Source organism: Phalacrocorax carbo, chromosome 11 (genome assembly GCF_963921805.1).
Source record: "Phalacrocorax carbo chromosome 11, bPhaCar2.1, whole genome shotgun sequence".
Taxonomy (NCBI): Eukaryota; Metazoa; Chordata; class Aves; order Suliformes; family Phalacrocoracidae; genus Phalacrocorax; species Phalacrocorax carbo.
Genome location: NC_087523.1, coordinates 11,862,511 through 11,882,982, shown reverse-complemented (window position 1 = coordinate 11,882,982; position 20,472 = coordinate 11,862,511). Strand labels below are relative to the sequence as shown.

The window sequence follows — 20,472 nt, the reverse complement described above, 5'->3', positions numbered from 1 at the left end:
GGAACTGGTCATATTGATGTGGACCATCACTAGAAGGGCCTTTGATGCTGGTCAGGACTTCGCAGGTGCTTAGAGGGCCACACTCCACTTAGGTAAAACCCACTGGGACATGTGCCTGGAAGCTGGGTGTTCTCTTTCCTCCTTTGCTGGAGTGAGGTGCTGAATAGGTCCAGTGGTGGCTGGGAGGGACTGTTTGGTCCTGGCCTGTCTAACCTCGTGTGTTATGGTCAGAGAGGTGGGAACAGACTTCCACCTGGGAGCAAGTGCTCAGCCTAAGAGGTAAAACACCAGTCACCGCAGTGTTTCAGCACGTTTATTGCTGCTCAATGTTTCCCTGCAGTGGATCAGAACAAAGGTCCCTATTGCACATCAACAGATTTTATTTTTGGCATCCTTAAAAAAATTGCGCAAGACTTCTTAACCCCCTTCCCTTTTCCCTAGCTGACTGCTGAACACACAAATGAGATTCTTTCACCTAAATAATGGCTGTGTTTTGCCCAGGAGCTGTGTTGATGCTTCCCGGACATGGTCATGGTGGGGCTTGTGTGTCAGTACACTCCTGAAGAAGGAACCCCTTTGTGTGGGTGGCTTTTATGTCTGCATACAGTATGTGAGACACCCTAGACTCTGGAAAACATGCCTGGATGGTCTTTGTAGAGACACTGTTTTACTGCATGCAGGGTACTTGTGGCTGGATCTAATTTACCCATTGAACTGTCCCACTGGGGTTTGGTCTGTGGGACTTCCTCAGCAGCTGCCGAGATTCTCCAGCCAGATGGTAACAATCCAAGCTGCATGGTGAGCATTTAAATATAGTGAGGTCTTGAGGTCTTACAACTACAGTTGAACAGGGTGAATTGGAAAACTCCCACCTCAGAATGTGGGGTGAGACTTGCCTAGGCATGGCATGCTCCATGCCACCGCTGTCAAATACACACTCACCTTTTTCTGCTCTTCCCTATTTGTGAGGGGAAGCCCTTGGATGTAGGAGCTCTGGTATGGGCTGTGTGAAGCCCCCTAAGCTGTGGACTTCCTTGAAGCCTTATGGACACCAGCCAGGCGTTCAAGGTGGTTGTGGTGCAGTGTGCACTCCTGCGATGGCAGGGGACATCTGCCTGGAAAGCCCCTGCTCTACTGCTTTCCGTGGGACTGATGCAGATAAGATTGGCTGTGTGCTACAGCAGGACTGTGCTTTCACTTGCCACCTGAGGTGGGGAGCTGTGCTCTGAGTTAATGAGGTGTCCTGGGCTCTGCTGTAGCCACTAACTTAGCACTGCATTGCCATGCTGTAGGAGGCAACTGGCCCCTGGGCAGCCCCTGTCCTGGGTTCCCCTGGGAGAGGAGATCTGGAGACCCTGCATGTGTGTCCACCAATTGAGACCATGCCCGTGGAGCAGCAGAGGAAGGGAGTTGTGCTGGGCTGTGTGTGGATCAGGGGAGGCTGACAAGGTTTCTCCCCATGGCTGCAGGATGGTTGATGGGAAGTGGCTGGGGTCAGATGCCCTCTCAGTAGACCCAAGAGATGGGCACCCACTGTGGAGAGCTGCAGGCCTGCTCAAAGGCTTCCTGCAGCAGCTGGAGGCTTTCTTCCACTCCGTTGTTGACCAGTGAGAGGTCGAAGTAGTGTGCGTATCGGCTCCGGATGCTCTCTGAATCCTTCTGGAGCTGCTGCAAAGCCTCTGACTGCAAGAAACAGGAGGGAGTTCTCAGGAGGCTGGGGAGGAGGGGAATTTCACAGTGCACCCCAACAAGCAAGCTGTCACCACCAAAACAACGCCAGTGGTTGCTAAGTATCAGAGCACTGAGCTTGTCTGACAAGCTAGGAACTGTTGTGCGATCTGTGGGAGTGTGTGTCTGGGGCTTTTGCTGGACTTTTATGCAATGCTGGGGGCGTCAGGTTACCTGCTAGAGTGAGGCCAGACCTGCTTGGTCTTGTATTTATCTTTAAAGTGCTTTTTGGCAGCTCCCTGGAAGGAGAAGGTTTGCCAAGCAGCAGGCTGCTCATCACTACTCTATTCAGGGTAGCCAGCTCAACACCTAAGGCTGGTTTCAAGGTAGGATCCCTGCAGGGATGGTCCCTCCACGCTGGCTTTTGGCCAGAACAGCACTGGCTGGCAGAGCTGCACCAGTCTCCCTCTACTGGTTTTGGCTGGGATAAAGAATTTCTTCATAGTAAAAGCGAAATTGCCTGCCCTCTGCTGCAGGTGTGCCTAGTCCGCACAGCTCCCCAGCTAGCAGGGGCATCCCAGGAGTGTGCCCCTGTGGGCAGCTGTGCCCTCAACAGTGAAGTCCAGACGATTTCCACATATCTCCCTAATGGAGCTTGAAACACAAGTGGCTCTCTGCTTCTGTGCTTGGGAGAGTGAGCTTGGGGTGCTGTGCTTGCTGCAGCTCTGCTGTGTGTTGTCCAGCAGCTCTTAGGTGTGGAGAGGGGAGAGCAATAAGCAGTTTGTCTGAGACGTGAGCTCTGCTGGGTCACATTTTGGCTGTGCTGCATTCCTTCTAGTAAGTAGTTACCTGAGCTACAGCAGATAGCTATATATAGTGCCTGCACCAGCAGGGCTGGCCCTGCCCACTGCGGCAGGAGTCAATTCCTCTCCCTGGAGGCAGTGGTGGGTGATGGGGCATGGAGGCAGGAGCAGCTTGCTGCTTAACTGCCCTGACACAGGCTCCCCTTCCCCAACTCCCCCACCCCCAGCCTGCTGCATCTGGCTTTACAATTCTCTGCAGCTTAATGTACCTCTAAATGCCTATGCAATACTTGCTCTGAATAATACCCTTTCTGCAAACTATCTGTATCTTAAGCTTTATGAACCCCAAATTAATAGGTTGGGAGAGGTGGCCTTGGTTGGCCACGAGTCCAGGAAGAGCACAGCTCTGTGGGTTTCCCTGTTCTCCCTTTGCTTCTTCCCTCCCTGTGGAGGTTAGCCCTCAGGGAAGCCAGTCCAGCCTGTGGCAGGGCAGGGTGGGCAGCACTGCTCCCTTTGTCAGCAGCTTCCCGGGCAGTGGCAGCCTGTGGCTGCCAGCCTGGCAGTGCTTGGTGCTGCATGAGTTAACTGCAGCATCAGTGCTGCTTTCATCCTAATTTTGGAGGGATGACCATCTTCATGAGGCAAAGAAAGAAAGGAGCTGCTGTTTGTGTGTTCCATCTGCATAGCGGATGGGAGGATAAAGATTCCTGCTCTGCAGCACTGCTGCAGCTGGAGACAGCCCTGGGTGCTGGGCTGTGTGCCCCACTACATGTTAGTGACTACATGTTGCAGGGATGATTGTTGCTGGGGGTGACAATCTGGGACAGAGTCTACAGCTGCAGGAATCACTAATTCCTGTTTCTGAGGTTTGGGCTGAGGAGGGTGCCCTGCTCTTCTGGACCACAAAAATCAGTGCAGACAGGAAGAAGCTTGTGGAATGGGGAGAGAGACCTGGGCTGCTGCAGTGGGCTGCTCGTCCCCCTGCCATGGGCAAGCAAGCCCAGCTTCTGTGCCCTGCCACGTACCTGCTCTGCCTTGTCTGTTGGGGCAATGAAGACTATGAATGGGGAGAGCTCAGCCGTGCGGACGATCTTCAGGGTCTGTGGAGAGAGAGGTGTAGTTACCAGAGCATGGCCATTCCTCAGGGTGGGAGCTGCCCCCCCAGGCCGTGTATGATGGTGCCTGTGATGCAGTGGTGGGCTGAAGGGGCCACCCCATTGGGCCGTGGGCTCTCTGGGTGGACTCCTGAGCCTGGGGTTAATTGGGTGATGTTGGGGTAGTCAGGTGAAGCTGGAGGAGGTGACCCAGCATGGCTTCCGCTGCACCTCATGGGGGAGGAGGTAACGGCATCCTGAGCCCTGCTCTGGGCTGGCTACTGGACACAGCTGCCACTTTGCAAAGCAGCACCCACACACTGTGTCAGAGAGGGGAAAGGGTCCCTGGGTGGGGCCTGTGCTGGCCCTGCACCCCCACTCCCACGGCAGCCTGGCCCTGGCCTTGCTGTCACAGCCAGGTGTGTGCTGTGATGGGGAATACCCTCACTGCACCCATGTCTTGGGAATGGAAATGCCACCCCAGCACTCCCTGGCTTTTTCCTTTGGGAAGGGCAGGTGAGCAGTGCACTGGGAAGGCAGGGACAATCACAGCCAACACACAGGTAGTTGAATTTGTGGCCACCCCCATCCTGCCCACCCCTTCCCCTGCCCCCTACCTGGGGCTCAATGTCCAAAATAGCGATTTTGTCCTGCTGGTGGATCTTGTGCACTGTCTCAAACTTGGTGCCAAACATGTTTCCCTGGTAGCTTCCAAACTCCAGGAACTCGTTGGCTGAGATGTCCCGAGTCATCTCCTCAGTGGAGACAAAGTAGTAGTCCTTTCCATCCACCTCATTCTTCTTCTGGGGGCGTGTGGTGTCTGGGGAGGGAGGGAGATGGTGAATGCTGGACCCCAGAAGGACTGTGGAACAGCAGAGCAGGCAGCCTCTGCTCTGGGTGACCTGGGCATCTTGCCTTCCCTTTCTGAGCATGGGGCTAGGGTATGGCGCACCTGTGTACCTCAAGACTAGGCTGTACTAATCCCCTTTCAACTCCTTCCTCTTGGGCCAAGTAGGGAACTCAGCCAGTCTGAGGAGAGGAGGAGAGCTGTTAAGATGTGAAGAGTGAGGCATGACTGCAATGTGGGTGGTAGCAGCCCTGCAGCCATATTTGGGTAGGTTCAGCCCATGGGACAGCAGGCAGGGAAGCCCTACAGTGCCTTGTGTGGTGGCCCCTGATACCAGGGGCTTGGTGGTGCTGGAGGAACGACTCCCCACCTCCCATCTGCTGTCAGAAGGTCCTGGCTCAAGGAGGAGAGAGGAAACACACCCTGTGCTGTGCCCACAGCCCTGGCTGGATACTTACGTGGGGGTGGGTACATGAACTTCTCCGGGTTGTTGCTGAGCAGAGCATTCTTGATGTGGCTACGGCCCACGCCACTGGCCCCTGCAGAGAAGGAGGGATATATGCTGGAGCCTGGCTCAGAGCAGCCTGGCAGGAGATGCTGTCCCCCTGCCAGCCTCTGGGCCTGAGAAAAGGTACACAGCTCCTGGGCCCTTGCCCAGGATCTGCCTTCTGAGCTTGCCTGTGGTGTTTTCCAGTCCTGGAAGAGGCTCTCCTTGACTGGGGCATGCTCACATCCAGCCCCATATGGAGATAGGACATGGGCCCACTGAGCAGCCAGCAGGGCTGGGCTGTGTGGGCTGCCCATGCCTGTGGGGTCCACCAACAAGTGCTCAGCACACACAGCGTGGGAGTGCTTGCTTTAGTGCAGCTGTGCAGATCAGAGCTGCTTTTAATAAAAACTATCCATAAAGATACTTAGGAGATAGAAACTCCTGAATTAACTTTACCTCTGCATCGCAATGCAGGTGCCAGACCACGCACAATGCTGCATGGAGGAGGTCAGCCTACTTAGCGGCTGCTGCAGGCAGAAGAAATGCTCCCCAAAGCATACTGCATTTTGAAGGGCAGTGCTGCCCCAGCCCCTGTCCAGTCCTGGTTACCCTCAGGACACACCACATGCAGCGCCTGTGCTGTGGATGATGTCTGAGGCAGGACCTACCGATTAGCACCAGAGTCTTCCTCTTGAAGGCGGGCAGCCTCACGACCTCCTCATACGAAACCACATCCAGCTGGTCAAAAACTGGGGTGAAGGAGAAAGGAGACATTGAGTGGTCAGAGCTGGCTCAGCTGCAGCCGGAGGACCATGTGTGTGTTGGACCAAAGGCAGGTCCTTGGGCAAAACAGAAGGAGTGCTCAGGATTGGGCTGGGAGCTCATCCCTCTTTGGCTGCTCAGGGAAAAGGGCAGCAGCCTCAGCAGCAAGCAGCAGGTGAGGTGCAGAGGGGGTGATGGGGAGCTGGACCAGCAGCTGCTGAAGGAGAATACAGGGCTGCTCTTGCTTGGAACAGTAGGACCTGGGAGGGGTGGGAGAGTGGCAGGACACTGCAGGGAGCTTGTTGCAGGGCAGCTTTATTTATCTTTCTGATTTACAGCATTATTTGTTGCTGGTTGGAGCTGCAGGTCAGACTAGGAGTCAGCATGTCCTCAGGCACCCACCTTTGCTGGGCCAAGGCATGCTTAGCATGGGATGTTTGCACAGGTGGCTGAGGGGCCCCACCAAGGACATGGCTTGGCAGCTGTGGGGAGCAATTTGGGCTGCTCCTTAATTGCTGAGCAGCAGCAAGACCACTGCAGCCTGTGGGGTTTGAGAGCCTGGGAGCCCAACCTCCCAAGGGGCTCAGGGCTAGGAGGGCCAGGGTTTGTACTGTAGGAGAGAACAGGAGCTCGGTGGCTGGCTCCCAGCCCTGGTCTCATGCACTTAAAGAGCTGCACAGGGACACAGCTGTGGCCACTGGAGGGGTAGGAGGACTTTGGAGAAGGGACTCAAAAGAGCTGACAGCTGTAGGAAATCCTTCCAAGGTTCCACTGCCAACACAGCTGGGCCATTTGGTCTGACTCCCTTGGAGGACAGATCCACCCCTACCCAGAGGCAGGAATGTTGTCCAGGCCTGGGGATGGAGCCCAGTGCTCTGCTCACACTTACTTGAGCTGTGCTTGGCCAGGTATTTATCTTTGCACTTCTTCTTCTTCCCAAAGGGGCTACAGCTCGGGGATTCACTCTGACTGGACTGGGTGATGCTTGCCACACGCCTGCCAAGAGAGAAGGACACCACCATGGTCCAGCTGTCACCCCAAGCCCTGGGGGAGCAGCAGGATTATCCCTCAGACATGCAAGGGCAAGAGGAGCAGAGTGGCTGCTGGGACAGGTAAAGGCTTACCCTGTGGCAGATGAAGGTGACATTTGCCTGTTTTTCCCAGCAGTGACATGGGTGTTACCCAACATGCTTACACACCTGGTAGCACATGGCTTCTGTTCCCACCTCCGCTCCCAGATCCAGCCCTTCTGGCCAAATCCAGACACCTACCACTCCTGCAGCTCCGGAGAAGGGATGAGTCCTGCAGACTCGGTGCAGGAGCCCTCCACCCGGCCCTGCCACCAGTTGCTGTCATCCTTGTTTATGATTTGAATCACGTCACCAGTCTTAAACTTCAGCCCCGCTTCCTTGCAGGGGATCAGGTTGTCTTTTTTTGGGTCATAGTCAAACTGCGCCCTCATGAACATCTGCAAAAGAGAGAGCAAGCTGGAGCCAGAATGGCTGAACTTGGTCATATCCAGCTCCCAGCCTCACACTGTATCCCCCAGCAGTGAATGCAGAGCCAGCTGCAGGAACAAGGTCCCTGCTCCAGGAGGGACCCCAGCCTCTGCTGCTTTCCAGGCCCCACAAGGCTGGGTGGGGAGAAAGGAGATGCACAAAGCCTTGGAGGAAGCTCTTGGGCGCAGACCTCCAGTGGGACATGCTCATCGGTGATGGAGGGAGGAGGATGGCATCTTGGTCCTGCTAGGACCCAGTGAAATGGCTCCTGCCTCTAGGCAGGCCTGCATACCCTACAGCTGGTGCTTGAACGTTGATATGTAGCCTCCCCCCGCCCTCCTAGTCCCCCAAGTACTGCACAGTGCTTGTTGAGTCAAGCCAGCTGGAGAGGAGTCCTACCACCTGGACCAGCATGGCCACTGGGGCCTGCAGTGGGATGAGCAGAGACGAGCCATTGCAACGATGTGCTCTGCAATCCCATGTCCTGGGGACCCCAGGCAATGCCATGTCTCAAATTTCCAGCGGTGATGCCCTGGCCTCTCCCCAGCACAGGGCCTTTGGGGAGCCAAGATTGTGGTGTCATATCCATCCCTGCGTGGGTCTGTCCTTGCTTCTTCAGCATCAGCTACTCTTGCCACATTACAGTCATCACAGCTGCAACTGGAAATGAGCTGCTGCTGCTTCCCAGGCCCCTGTGCCACCTTCCTGGGGACCAGGAAGGTGTGAGAATGTGGCCCTTTCCTGTCCCTTCTGCTCACTCAGCTCTTCAGAAGGGAGTCTATGGCACCTGTTCCTACTGGGGCAGTGCACCCTGCTGCCTTCCTATGGCCTCAAGCCCTTCTGAAGCCAGCAGGCAGCTGGATACCCCATGGCTCTTGCTGTCCCTGAGCATCTTTGCAAGGGCAGGAGAGAAATGGCATGTGGCTTTTGCAAACAGACCTTGTTTTCCAGGAAGACTGTTCAGAAAAGTAGACTGTCAGAGAGCCACAGGATGGCTGAGAGTCACCTATCCTGGGGAAGAGGGCAGACCACATCCATGCACCCAGTGTCTTCTGCACTGATGCTTGCTCTGAGTGCCTGGATGAACGGTTTCTTGTCTGAAAAGCTGCTGCAGCTGCAATTTGTCTCTGGCCAGCTCACCCGGCAAGATCAGGATCAGGTCAGGACTAGGTTGGGGGCAAAGCCAAAGCAGGGTACGGAGGATAAGGTTTAGGGAACAAAGTAAGGCTGTGGCTAGGCGCAGACCTCACATTGCCCTTGTTTCTCTCCTGGGTTTTTTTCTCGTGTGGGTGTGAGGCTGCTGGGAGCCCCCAGTCATGGTCAGAAGTGCTGCAGGCTCTCCCACTAGTCATGGGTGCTCGCTGTTGTTTGAGACTTCTGTGATCATTCAGGAGGGTGCTGGGCCCCAGGCCAGTGGCATGCCTGGGTCTGCCCAGCAGTTGTGCCACGAGCAGGAGATCCTTCTACAAGGGAAGCAGCACTATCAGACCCAGCCTTATGCTCGCGCTAATGCAGGCTCCCACTGAGCACAACCATATCAAGTTATCCAGAAATAACTGGAACTGCAGAAATGCAGCACATAGCAAGCATGGGGGTGATGCCTATGTCCTGTACTCAGATGCGATAGGCAGGGCCTGGAAAGTCATCCTCCCTGGATAGGGTAGAGCATGCTGTCCCTGTTCGACATGAAAACAATTTCCTACAGTATGTCCTCCTTCAACAGTGCTGCTGGAGGCACAGGGCCAGCAGGACATAAACATGGTTGCATTTCAGTGCCAGAAAAGCAGAGCATGTGGATCAGGCTGTGACGTACGATCTCTCACAATGGAAGACAACAAAAGTGGCATCATCTTTCAGGATGAAGACTGATGCTTGTTTTGAAAGCACTCTCTGGCACCAGGAAGCTGGTCATCAACACAAAACACAGAGGGGACACACAGCAAGCACTGCCCAGGTACCTGCCTGGAGCCCTCGGCTCCTGCAGCCCTGGTAGCCCAACACAGACATAGCCAGGTCACTTTTGGAAAGATGCTCCCATAGACCAAATAGGAGTTACTTGAGAGACCTGAGTGCTCAGTGCTTCTTATTAGGACCCTACCAAGCAGACCTACCCTAAGAGAACTCAGCTGGCCTCAAAGTGGCTGGCTTCTACACTCAGGGCAAGCCAGCGCAGGGGGGGCAATGTGACCCTGGCACCTGCACCATCCTGCCTGCCAGACCCTGAAATGAAGGTGATCATGAGGATCCAGGAGTTGAAACAAGATCAGAAGTCCACTCTTGGCAGTGGACTGCAACAAGCAGACACACAGCCTGTGAGCTGGGGTCTAGGGAGCAGACAGCACCATGGCCCTGGACACAGCAAGAGGGAGGACAACTTTTGCTGGCAAGTTTATCCCTGTGCCCGTCTGTGAGCCCATGGCCAGCCTCGTGTGAGCCAGCAACTGTGTGGTTTGGTTTTTTTTTTCCCCTCAGTGGTAACTGTACTGCTGGCACTGAGCTAGCCTGGCCAATCAAAGGTGGCTGGGTCAGGCCAGGGAGGGCAGAGGGACAGCAGGGAAGGGCAGACACAGGCCAATGTTTAACAAAGAAATGTGCAAGGCTGGTTGAGCTGGAATGGGGACAGTACGAGTTGAGTAAGAAACAGAGAAGGTTTTCACTTGCCACCATGTCCAGAGACTTCAGCTTCTCAAGGTAAGGAAGGAGGGTGGCATGGACATGCCCAGGCCACCCCAGCACCATCCAGCCTGCACCCTCTGCCTCTGAGCTCCTCTCCCACTCCTGCCTGTCCATGAGAGGGGTGCTGTGCTGGGGTTGGCTCCTGCACCCAGAGACAGGACAGCATCCCAGCCAGCAGGCACTGTAGTCTTAACACAGGAGCCAGCCCTTTCCACTATCCTGAGTATTTTGGCCACAGCAGGATTTCAAAGGCAAAGCCAGGTGGATGTCACCCCCGTCACAGCACATCACCCCCACCCTGGCAGTGGCAGAAGGCGGAAGGAGCTGCTTTCCTCTCCCCTCTTCCTTCCTCCCACTCACTGCTCACAAGTGTGCTGGCGGCATCCGGACCTAGGTCGTCCTCCTTGCAGCTGATGCACCATGCATCAGAGACAGTGGGGAGCCCCAAGAGCCTGGTGCTGCACCTAGAGGTGCTGCTGCTGTGTAATGAGGATTTGGCTCTAACAGCTGCACGTCTGGAGGTGGCAGGAAACTCACTCGAGCTTCCTGGTGTGCATACACTGCTGCTTTCCCGTCACCAAACACTGCACACAGCTCAGGCATCCCAGGCCCATGTCCCTACATACGCATTGGGGAAATACATCTGCACAGGGTCAAAATCTGCTCATTTGCAGCAATATAAGCAGAGGACAGGTCCCTTCATGCTCTGGCAAGATGACTGGGCAGCCATCTTGTCCTTCCCCTGGCTCAGCACAGCTCTCTCCCCAGCACTGGTTCTCTGTGGTTTGCTCTGGTCCCACACAGCCCCACAGTTACATCCCAGCACAGCCCATGGGTCTGGATGCTGCACTTACCTGGAGAGCAGGGAGGCGGCTTTGTTGGTTGGGAATGACTTTTATTGAGACCATCCCCTTGGTTTCTTTCTAGTGAACAAAGGGGAGAAAGAAGAGTTGGAGGAGGTGGTTCCTAGAGGCAGCCTGACAGCAGCAATGTGAGCAGGGAGCTGCTGAGTGCCATGACCCATAAAGGCAAGGCTCCCAGGTGCTCCCAGCCATGCTGTGATGCTGGGGGACGACACAGCCTGGCCAGAAACAGCTCTCCTGGGGCTGGGCTAAGAGCCATGGCAGCATAGCTTTGCCATGGTTGTGAATCACCATGGGGGACACCAGCACCCCCACAAGGGGCTGGCTGTGGGCACTGCTAAACAAACATAGAGATCTGAATCATCTCCAGCCTGGCTGCCACAGTGAGGAGCCTGGGAGGAGAGGCTGGTTCTGCCAGGTCTCCTTCATCTGTCCCCTCCATGCTGGCCTCTCGCTCCCGCCCTCCTGGTGGCATTAGAGGCACAGCACTCCCTTGCCTGCCACAGGCTAAATGCACTGTTGTACCACATGCTTCACAAGACCTATGTGGTTCTGTGGGGACAACCACATTTGGAAGCTTGGAGGAGCCTCCTGGGCCAACCACCCTTTTCAGGAGACAAAGATGAGCTCCTCCTTGGTCCCACTGTCTGGAGCAGGGATGTCCTGCCACCAGGCAGGAGAGGGCCATGGCACTGCAGCAGGGCCAGGTCTCCTGCTTAGGCTGCTGGTGGGTGTCCTCAGCACCACCACCACCTCCATCTGGCCAGGTCCTACATGTTGGGCATGGATCAGGATGGCCTGTGTATGAACCCAAGGCAGGTCTGAGACCCTGTCCAAAGCTGTCTCTAGCGAGGGATCACTGTGACCTCGCAGGGAAATGGCACTAAGGTGACCTGCAGGAGTGGCTCAGGTCTGCAAGAGCAGCCAGCCCCTGGGCTGGAGTTGCACATCAGCTCTGGCAAGCAGAGGTGGTTTCCAAGCCCCACACAGAGCATATGTCAGGGACCCAGCCAACAGCCTCCGCTGCTGCTCTCAGGAGACCAGAAACGAGCAACAAGCACACACCACCAAGGCTGCATACAGAGACCCAGCATTTGGCTGTATTACAGCACCCTGGCACAGTGGCCCTGGCTCCTGCCGCATCATACTGCTGCAGGCAGCTGTGTGTTGGCTCTGATATCTAGGAGGGTGTGAATGCTCAGCCAGCATGCACATCTGCAGGCCAAAAGGGTCCTTCCTGGGGAACAGCACTGCCAAACGCAAATACCTACCAGCATCTTCTGCAGCTGGTCAACTGAGTGGTTGCTCACACTCTGCCCATTGATTTCTATGATTTCATCACCCACGTGAAGGGAGCCTGCCAGCAACAGGAGAAACATGAAAATGCAGGACTGGACAAGAGCTACTCACCAAACCCAAACTACACAGCTCCACCAGCCTCCTGACCCCCTGGGCAAGCTGTGGCCAGGACACTGCAGTGTTTGCCTGGGCAACGCTTGTGGAGCCACACGGCACCTAAGCAGATGGGACTAAAGCACAAGGGGAATGAATTCTTCCCCCTCCACCCAATACACACACCTTGTCCAGTCTGAAGGTTCTCAGATTGCTTTCCACTGTGTGTCCTTTGGCACTTTAGATTGGTCAAAGCACCTGTTTCAGAGTTATTCAAACCCAACCCCAAGTATCTCACCTGAAGCCAAATGACAGCCTCCTTACAGAGCCCTTAACAAAAGCATTCTTGACTTCGTGTGTTTTCAGTTTATATACCCAGCCAGATTACAGCCTCAGATACACTGCTATAAATCAGGCTCCAGCAGCATTATTGGAATGGCTTCTGAGTTATTTTGGCAGGGGTAAGTTCAGACCTCCCACTTAGATCAAAGGCTGGAAAAGATGCCTCTTCTAAGCACAGAACATCTCATATCCATGCCCCCTTGGCAAGACTCAAAACCAGAAAACAGCACCTATTTATTTCTTTTGGCATCTTCATTTGCTCTGCAGAGCCAATCCACAGCAAGCCTGTCCCACCTGTGCACTTTTGGAATGGGAAGAGCTACCCTGCAGTCTCGGGTATGATCCATCTCTTGTTACAGTGACCCCTTCATGAGATGGAGACAGACAGTCTCTGGTTCCTTTTTGGGAGAGCCCTTCCCCCAACCTTTCATTTCTCCCTAAAGCCTCCAGTGTACTAACATGACAACCATGCAGAGACACCAGCGAGTCCAGAGTTCCTGACATATTCCTAGTGTAGGAATGGACACAGATTTCCATGTCACAGGGAAAAGCCAACAGTGCTGGGGGGCTACCTTATCTCTGCACAGAAAGAAACCAGCTGCAGACATGTACCCCACACACTGCCTCTACAAGGGCCTCGTTACCTTGTCTGTGAATCATGCCCCCGTGGAAGATCCTGGCCACCATGCAGCTCTGCTTGTCGTTGAGCTTCAGTGTGATTCCCTGGAAGACAGGAAAATCCTGCTCGCTGGAGGGGAGAGCTACCGCACTCTCAGCAAAGTCCTCTCCAGGCCCATGTCCACAGTGGCTGGGTGGAAGCCCCCTACATGGGCAGCCCAGCCTGCTGCAGCTCCTCTTGGGACAAGCATCACCACCCATGGCTCATTCCAGGTCCCAAGGCAGTAGGCAGGATCCAGCACCCTCTTCCTGTGGCTGAGGTCTCCAGCAATCTCCAGCTCCCCCTGAGGCCAGCCTGTTGCCACGGCTCTACCTGCCCCTCCACCCCCCTGGGTCCCACCAGGCTTTGGGATCTTGCTGGCTCTCACCATGGGCTCCTCCGTGACCTTCTCGAACTGGACAAGGCGTATCTTCCGCACCTCGCGGCCATTGCTGTGGGAGGGGCTGCCCAGAGTTGCCGAGCCGTTGGTATAAATGTCCTCAGTCATGGTGTTTGGGGACTGAGTGATGGCCTGTCAGGGCAAAACAAAATCGGGGTTTAGGGGCTCAACCTGAACAAGGCCTGGGAGTGCCAGCTCCCTGCTGTGGGGCTGAGCTACTCCACCGTGTTAGGGTACATGGGGTGCAGGTGAGGCACAGGCGGAGGAGAGGACAGTAAGAGCAAGAAAAGGAAAAGAGCAAAAGAGCTTTACTCCTGAAGATGTGGATGTGGGCTTGATCTGCAGTTTTCCAGCCTGGGAAACACAGGAAGTAAGAAAACTTTGGAAAAGCTGCAGGTAGCAGAAGCCAAAAAGTCCACAGCTGATCATCTTCTGCAGCAATGAGTCCCAGACACGACTTGTGTGTCACAGCAGCACTTAGCCCGCAGCTGGCTTGTTGCAGAACATAAAGCCCAGGACAGTAAATGGAGCAGTTTGGGACTCACCCCTAAGAACTGGGGCCAGGCTCTGCTTTTGCTCAGTTTGCAAGTTCAATCTTTCCTCATCTATGTCAATGGTCAACCAACACGGTACAAAGCCATGTCCACATCCAGGCACCGAAGGCAACGTGCTCCCAAACCAGCCAGAAACTCCCCGTTCCCCTCCCCAGCTTGCAGCTACAGGCCAATTTGTGCTGGCCAGCACTGGGAAGCCAAGCAGGGGTGTTCAGCCATGGGGAAACCTCTGTTCTTTGTCTCCAGCAGGGGCTGGCACTGGGGCAGGTGGCAGGTACATGGGGTCCCAGGCAGAGACCTCCAAACTCACCCTGCCATGCAGCAAGGACACTGCAAAGTGAGCTGCCACCTCCCAGTCTGAGAAAGCCTGGGGCAGCCCTGTTAAACCCCTTGGGCATGCTGGGCAGTCTCCACACACCTTGCAGATGTGCCAGTTTGGCTCCAAGTGCAGTGGACTTCCCTCAGGCCTCTCCCAAGTGGGTGCTGGCCCAGCAAAACTCAGGCCAGCTTTGATCTGCGCGCCTTGTTGGCATGCTCACATCCTCACGCCAGCCCGCGAGGCAAAGCAAACCCTCCCTGCCACTGCCCCACTCCACACCAGGCTGCTGGCTTTGCTGCGCAGTTTGCAGCCTGCACCCTCCCTCCCAGCAGTGTCTGGGTTGGGAGCCACAGCCAGCAAACCTGCAAGGACAGCCAGCAAAGGTCCTTCCCTGCTTTAGTCCCGTATCACTGACGTGGCACACCGTGCTGAGCTGAGCAGAGCCAACAGCTCTCCCTGCCGCACGCCAACATGCCAACACCCGACTGAGTGCCGGGCCCCGGGGCTCCATGCCAGCAGCTGGGGAAGCGGCAGCCTGACCCCACTGCCCCAGCTCACTCTCACCCACTGTAGGCACCTGGCCCAGAGCTGAGAAGAGGCTGCAGTGCCATGCCATCAAGGGGCGAGATCCAGCCAGGCCGTAGGGAGGTTCATTGCAGGTCCAACTGGGGTGAAGAGCATTGGCTGGTGGGGTACAGCCATGGCACTAAACCACAAAATTAGCTTTGACAGGGATGTGCTAGAGTGCTGCCAGGCTGAGACAGCGGCCCAGCCCTGTGCAATGGTCGAAAGCAGGGACTGAGCCGGCGGACGAACCAGGGCTAGCTGGGCTAGTGGTAGAGGTGCTGGCAGAGAGGGATGGACCAGCATCGAGGCACAGGCACTGTCACAGCCTCAACACAAAGGCACTGGCGAGGCCAGGCCGGGAAGGGCGCAGGGAGCCATGTGCCCACACTGCAACAACAGGGAAGATGTGTGATTTATTTTTAAGCTAACTACTTCTAAAAGAGTCAACCAACCTCCTCCTCAGAGGAAAAAGGTGACCATATGGGCTCCAGCTGCCAATGGCTTAACCATGAAGGAGAAGGCTGAATCACAGCCCAGAGCAGCACCTGGGCCAAGGACCCCCAGGGTGGAAGGAAAAGCTACTCACAGCCCCCAGCCCAGCTTGCCAGCCCAGCAGAGCATGCTGCTACCATGCCTTTTGCAGCGCAGAGGGTCAGATCCAGCAGTGCAGGTGCCTAGAGCCAGCCCTCGGCTCTCTGTTGGCTGTCCCAGCTCTGCTGAGCCAGCGGGTGGGAGGAGGAAGAGGAAGATGAGGAACTTCTCCAGCCCTGCCCAAGGCCAAAGTGCCCATGAGATGGTTTGAGTCAGCACAGATCACATTTATCTTGGTCGTGCCTTGGGAAAGCATTACACCATGCAATCCCTGGCTTCAAACCTGTAGGCTCAGCAGAGCCCAATGACGCAGGACACTGCACAGTTTGCTCCAAGGGCTGGGAGTTCCCCCTCCCTGCTATCCCCACCATCCCCACCAGCTGAGCCTCCTGGCCCTGACCTTTGCTTTTTGCTGGAGAAAACACCCAGACCTTGATGCTGATGCAGCACTAGTGCACCCTGGTGACTCCCAGAGAGAAAGCCTTGTCACCAGAGTCTTGCTGCTGTGCCTGGGGATGGCAACCAGGTACGTGATGGCGGCTCTGCACCCAGCAGGGTCCTCCGGAAACTCCGTCTGCCCCGAACAGCCACACTGGGATGGTGTGGGCTTTTGCTGACTGCCCTGGGCAGCTGGTGGATGGGGATGGGAAAATGCCTGGCTCATGAGGAAGACCAGGACCTATGGGGTAGCAGATTCCAGCCCTGGTGTTGTGCATCCAGCAGCCGGAGACAGAAGACATGCACGCTCTCGTGCTCCATGCATGTGAGCCAGCTGGCTGGATCACCTACCCTGCACTCTCCTGGCAGCCGCCACACTCTCAGCTGGCTTGGCCTGGCATAGCCTGTGACCTCAAGAGCCTTTCATGTCATGCTGGCAGTGGGCCAGACGCTGCTACTTATGCACTGCTCTGCAGGAAACCACTGCAAGTGCTGCTAAGAGCCGGCTCCATGGCCACCAGCCACTGCCAGTTCTGCACAGCCCTGGGCTTGGTCACCACTGGGGCCAGCCACGGAGCAAGGAGGTTGAGGGGCTTAGCTGCGCAACAGGGATGCTAGGTGCTGTGCTAGCACCTGGCAGTCCTATAGGTGCCTTGCAGCTCACTGGCGAGGGTACAAATCCTCACGCACAAATCCTGCTCCAGGTGGCAATGCACAGAGGAGCCATCAGCTCCATGGCTCAAAAAGGCGCATCCTAGCTCCCTGCCTGCATTTTCCTCAAGACCCTGGATTTCTGCCCCATATCCCGGGGCTGAAGGAAGGGGACCGGCTCCCCAGGCAGCATTTACTAATAGGAAATTCAGTGAGTGTGCCACAATCCTCCGTGAGGACCCCAGGGCTTGGCATCCTGTCAGGGCAGCAAGGAGTTGAAGCAGACAGAGGTCAGAGACACTGTTGAGGTCACTGCTGTCTGCCAGGGGTGCTCCTGCTGCTACGCTGGCTCAGCCAAGCTGCACACCACTGAGCAAATCAAACATTAACTGGTCAGCTCGTTTGCAGGAGGCTGAAGCAGCACTTGGGGAGATCAGCACTGTAGTGCAAAGGGCACGTTCGGAGGTTTGATTCCTCATCTCTCCTTGCTGCTCTAACCAAGAGACTTCACTATCAGGTGGCCTTGGAAGAGCAGGGCTCCCTGGTGAGCACACAGAGAAAGGTCAGATGCTGCTGGCTTTGCCACGTGGGCCCCCAAAGTACAGCAGCTTGGATTCAGGAGGGAACCCTGAAGTTGGGATCCCTATGGATGACCCTCTTGGCTGGCAGGAAGACATGCTCTGCTGCCCGCAGCAACCAACAAAATCCCAGCTCCCTCCAGGAATCATCACCCCTCACTTATAATCAACCGTGGGTATATGAAGGGAGGCTGGGGCACTGTTTGGTGCAGGGGTTGGCCCAGCAACCCCTCCTCCCGCCCTCCAGTGCTCCCAACCTTGCCTCCACACAGTCCAGCAGATATGTGCAACACAGTCTCGGTAGTACAGTTTTAAAAGCACAGCAATATGTAAGAAGAGCAAACTAGGAAGAAAAAAAATTGAGCTTGGGGGTTGCTTTTGGGCTACTGCCTTCTCAGGTCTGCCAGCACAAATGCAGGAGCATCCTCACTCAAGATCCATTCCAGCAATATGATCCAGTTTTGGTTTTTTCTTTTTCTTTTTTTTTTTTTTTAAAAAAAGGCATTTGAACCATTGCTGACACTGGGAAAAGGCCCAGCAACACCAACAGGTCGCAGTAGGAAAGGGAAATATTTCCTAAGAAATAGGAGGGATAAAAGTGGTTGTGGAGGCCAGAAGATGCCACTGGCTCTGCATGCCCTCTCACTGACTCCAGATCATGGAGTGCTGCAATGGAGAAAGGCCAGATTTTCAAGAGAGCACAGTCAGTTTTGCTGAGGCACCATCTTCCTACCAGGAAAGGCTGATGCAGCCTTCCAGATGTGTTTGTGAAACCGGTGACCTCCAAGGGAGAGTCAATAAAACCACAACACTGACAGAAGAAATCTTGAGGACAGCCGCTCCATCCCCACCTTCAAGCCCTTCAAAACAGCTTTTCCCTTGCAGCTGTTACAGACCAGAACATGGCAAAATGCATGAGATGAAAAAGTTGGAACCAGCCCTCCCCACTTCATTTTGGTCAAGCCCAGAAGTTTTATTTGGCTTTCAACTGAGTTGTGCCTGTGGTCATTCCAGGATTTGGTCCCTGGAGACTGCGGCCTCAGTCTGCTCTCGAGCTGGCACCACTTGGATCCTGGCAACAGCTGCCCACAGGGAAGCACTGTGTCCCCGCTGTACCCTCAGGCTCAGCTCTCTCCAGAAGCACCCTCCCTTTCTCCACTGGCCTCTCAAAGGTCACATTTGCTGCCCATTTTACAGCTGGGGAACTGAGTCATGGCCGATAAGGGGACATGCCCAAGGTCACCCTACCAACCAGGTGCACAGCTGGGCATAAAGCCCACACCTCTTTGGTAAACCTGTATTTGCCAGTTTGGAGATAAGGAAAAGATACGCAGACATGTGCTGGGGCTCAAGGGAAGAGGGCAAGCAGCTTCCTCTACTTCGGCTTGTTTTCTAGCAATGACACGGCTTCCACTTGCTGAGGGTTTGTGCTCCCGTAGTCCACGGGAGGAACGCAGGACGGCACTTCCCAGCGCACATCTCTGCTAGAGGAAATGGGGAAGAGAAACCTCCCAGCCACCCTGTTTGACTCCAGCCAAGGAGCAGCCAGTCAGACCCAGCACCCCTCCCAAGAGCTGCTGCTGGGTGATGTCCATACTGTCCCACAGAGAGGCCCACAGCCGCCATGGGCCAGCATCGTCTCTGCATGCACACGACGTGGGGATAAGCACATGAGTGACTGGCAAGCTCAGGACATGTAACCCTGGTTGGGTGCCAGCCCTACAGAGCTCCTCCTAAAAGGCTCCAGGCAGATCCTGGGTCACCATCTCCCTCTTTATTCCTGCTGGAATAAATATACTGTAATGCCAGGGAGCTGTAGGCCAGCTCCTACATTTTGCATGCCTTGCTGCCATTGGCATCCCTGCTCTGCCTGTGGCCAGGCAGGCCTTCTGCCTGGATCCTGCAGGCAGAGGGATGGGAGAGCTCCTCTCAGCAGCTGCCTGATCCACACACTTTGCTTTAAAAGCTTTTTTCTTTCCTCTTTTTTTTTTTTTTTATAGCACTCTGGCAGGGTTGAGCCATAAAAAGTGCATGAACCACTGGTATGGGACAGATCTGACAAGCCTCTTTTGGATGCCGTAGTGTCCAACAGGAGTGGACCAACGACAGCACTTCCGGGAAATTTCCTCCCTGCTCTCAGAGGCTCCCCATAGCCACAAGGAAACCTCAGCCCACATATGTTATGCCATGGCTCCATCAGGGACTCCTGGTCAAAGCTGAAAATCTTTGCTGGGAGAAAACCACCAGCTGCCTAACACAAGGAACTGTTGACCTTCTCCCCGTTGCACTCAAGCTACTCCAAATGACACCAGCTGGGGAAGGGACCCTCCCAACACAACTAAGACAGCTGATGCAGCCTGCTCTCCTTCCACTGAAGATGGGGTGCGCGCGACCTCTTGGCCCATGCCCTGCATCCTCCTTCTCTGGGGCTGAGACCCACCACCACCACCCCTGCATCACACACGGTGGACCTGGAGGTTGCTCAGCAGCTGAATCAGCTCATGTGACAGGCAGTTCCAGTCCAGACCAGCTACAACTTTGCAGCAAAACAAGCACAAGCTCCTCCGTGGCAGGATGCTGAAGCCTTCCTCCCCACCACCCAGTTCCTTCTTCCCTGCCTGGCCATGCTGTGCTGGCCACGCTGGCTGACCATTCCCCCAAGGTCCTGGGGTGCTGGGGGCCAGCGGTGCCACATACAGGGCACATACCTGGATGCCCACCTCCTGCCCACCGTGGGGTCTCTGCCTTAAGGGCCCTGCTCCCCACTGCATGTGCGGGAGGGACGGGATGGAGGGGGACCCCCGGGGGGCTCCGAGCCGGGCCTGAGCTGAGCGCAGGGTGCTGGGCTAAGGGCCTGCGGGGAAGGAGGAGCACAACAGACGTGGGTTGGAGAAGGGCACCCCGGGGCTCCCCGCCCGCCCTGGACGGGGAAGGGGACTGGGGGGCAGAGGCGGGCTCTCCCTCGAGGACAGCCGCCGCTCACCTCGGGCTTGGCCCGGTTCTGCAGGAGGTGCTCCAGGTAGAGGTCGGAGAGCGCCGTCCGCATGCTGCCGGCGCTGGCGCTGCGCCCCGATTTGAGGGTCATCCCGCCGCCCCGCCGCCGCCGTCGCTCCGCTGCCGCCACCAGCAGCTGCAGCCGGTTCCGCTGGCTCCAGCAGAGCGGCCCGGCCCCGGCCCCGGCCCCGGCCCCGGCCCCGCCGCACGGCCCCGCCTCCAGCAGCGCCGCGAGCAGCCCGCACGCTCCGCCCGTGTGGCAGCGCGGGGAGGCCTGCGGGCGGGC

At 56.0% G+C, this 20,472-nt stretch overlaps 1 protein-coding gene across 1 annotated transcript; it reads right to left on the bottom strand.

The window, feature by feature from the left end:
- Window positions 1–298: 298 nt before the first annotated feature.
- MPP1 (MAGUK p55 scaffold protein 1) lies at window positions 299–20,455 on the bottom strand. The gene is made up of 12 exons (XM_064463107.1): window positions 20,176–20,455; window positions 13,483–13,626; window positions 13,081–13,159; window positions 11,974–12,059; window positions 10,694–10,762; window positions 6,936–7,132; window positions 6,554–6,660; window positions 5,571–5,651; window positions 4,871–4,951; window positions 4,183–4,385; window positions 3,497–3,571; window positions 299–1,683 (listed from the first exon to the last, which is right to left on the bottom strand). The coding sequence occupies exons 1-12, from the start codon at window positions 20,275–20,277 to the stop codon at window positions 1,507–1,509; spliced, it is 1,401 nt and encodes a 466-aa protein (XP_064319177.1). The 5' UTR covers window positions 20,278–20,455; the 3' UTR covers window positions 299–1,506.
- Between the last annotated feature and the right edge of the window lie 17 nt (window positions 20,456–20,472).

Coding starts and splice junctions, on each gene's coding strand:
- MPP1 (XM_064463107.1), bottom strand. CDS start 20,277: ATGACCCTCAAATCGGGGCGCAGCGCCAGCGCCGGCAGCATGCGGACG. Junction 13,627..20,175: donor AGAACCGGGCCAAGCCCGAG/GTGAGCGGCGGC, acceptor TTGCCCTGACAG/GCCATCACTCAGTCCCCAAA. Junction 1,684..3,496: donor CAACAGACAAGGCAGAGCAG/GTACGTGGCAGG, acceptor TGTTTCTTGCAG/TCAGAGGCTTTGCAGCAGCT.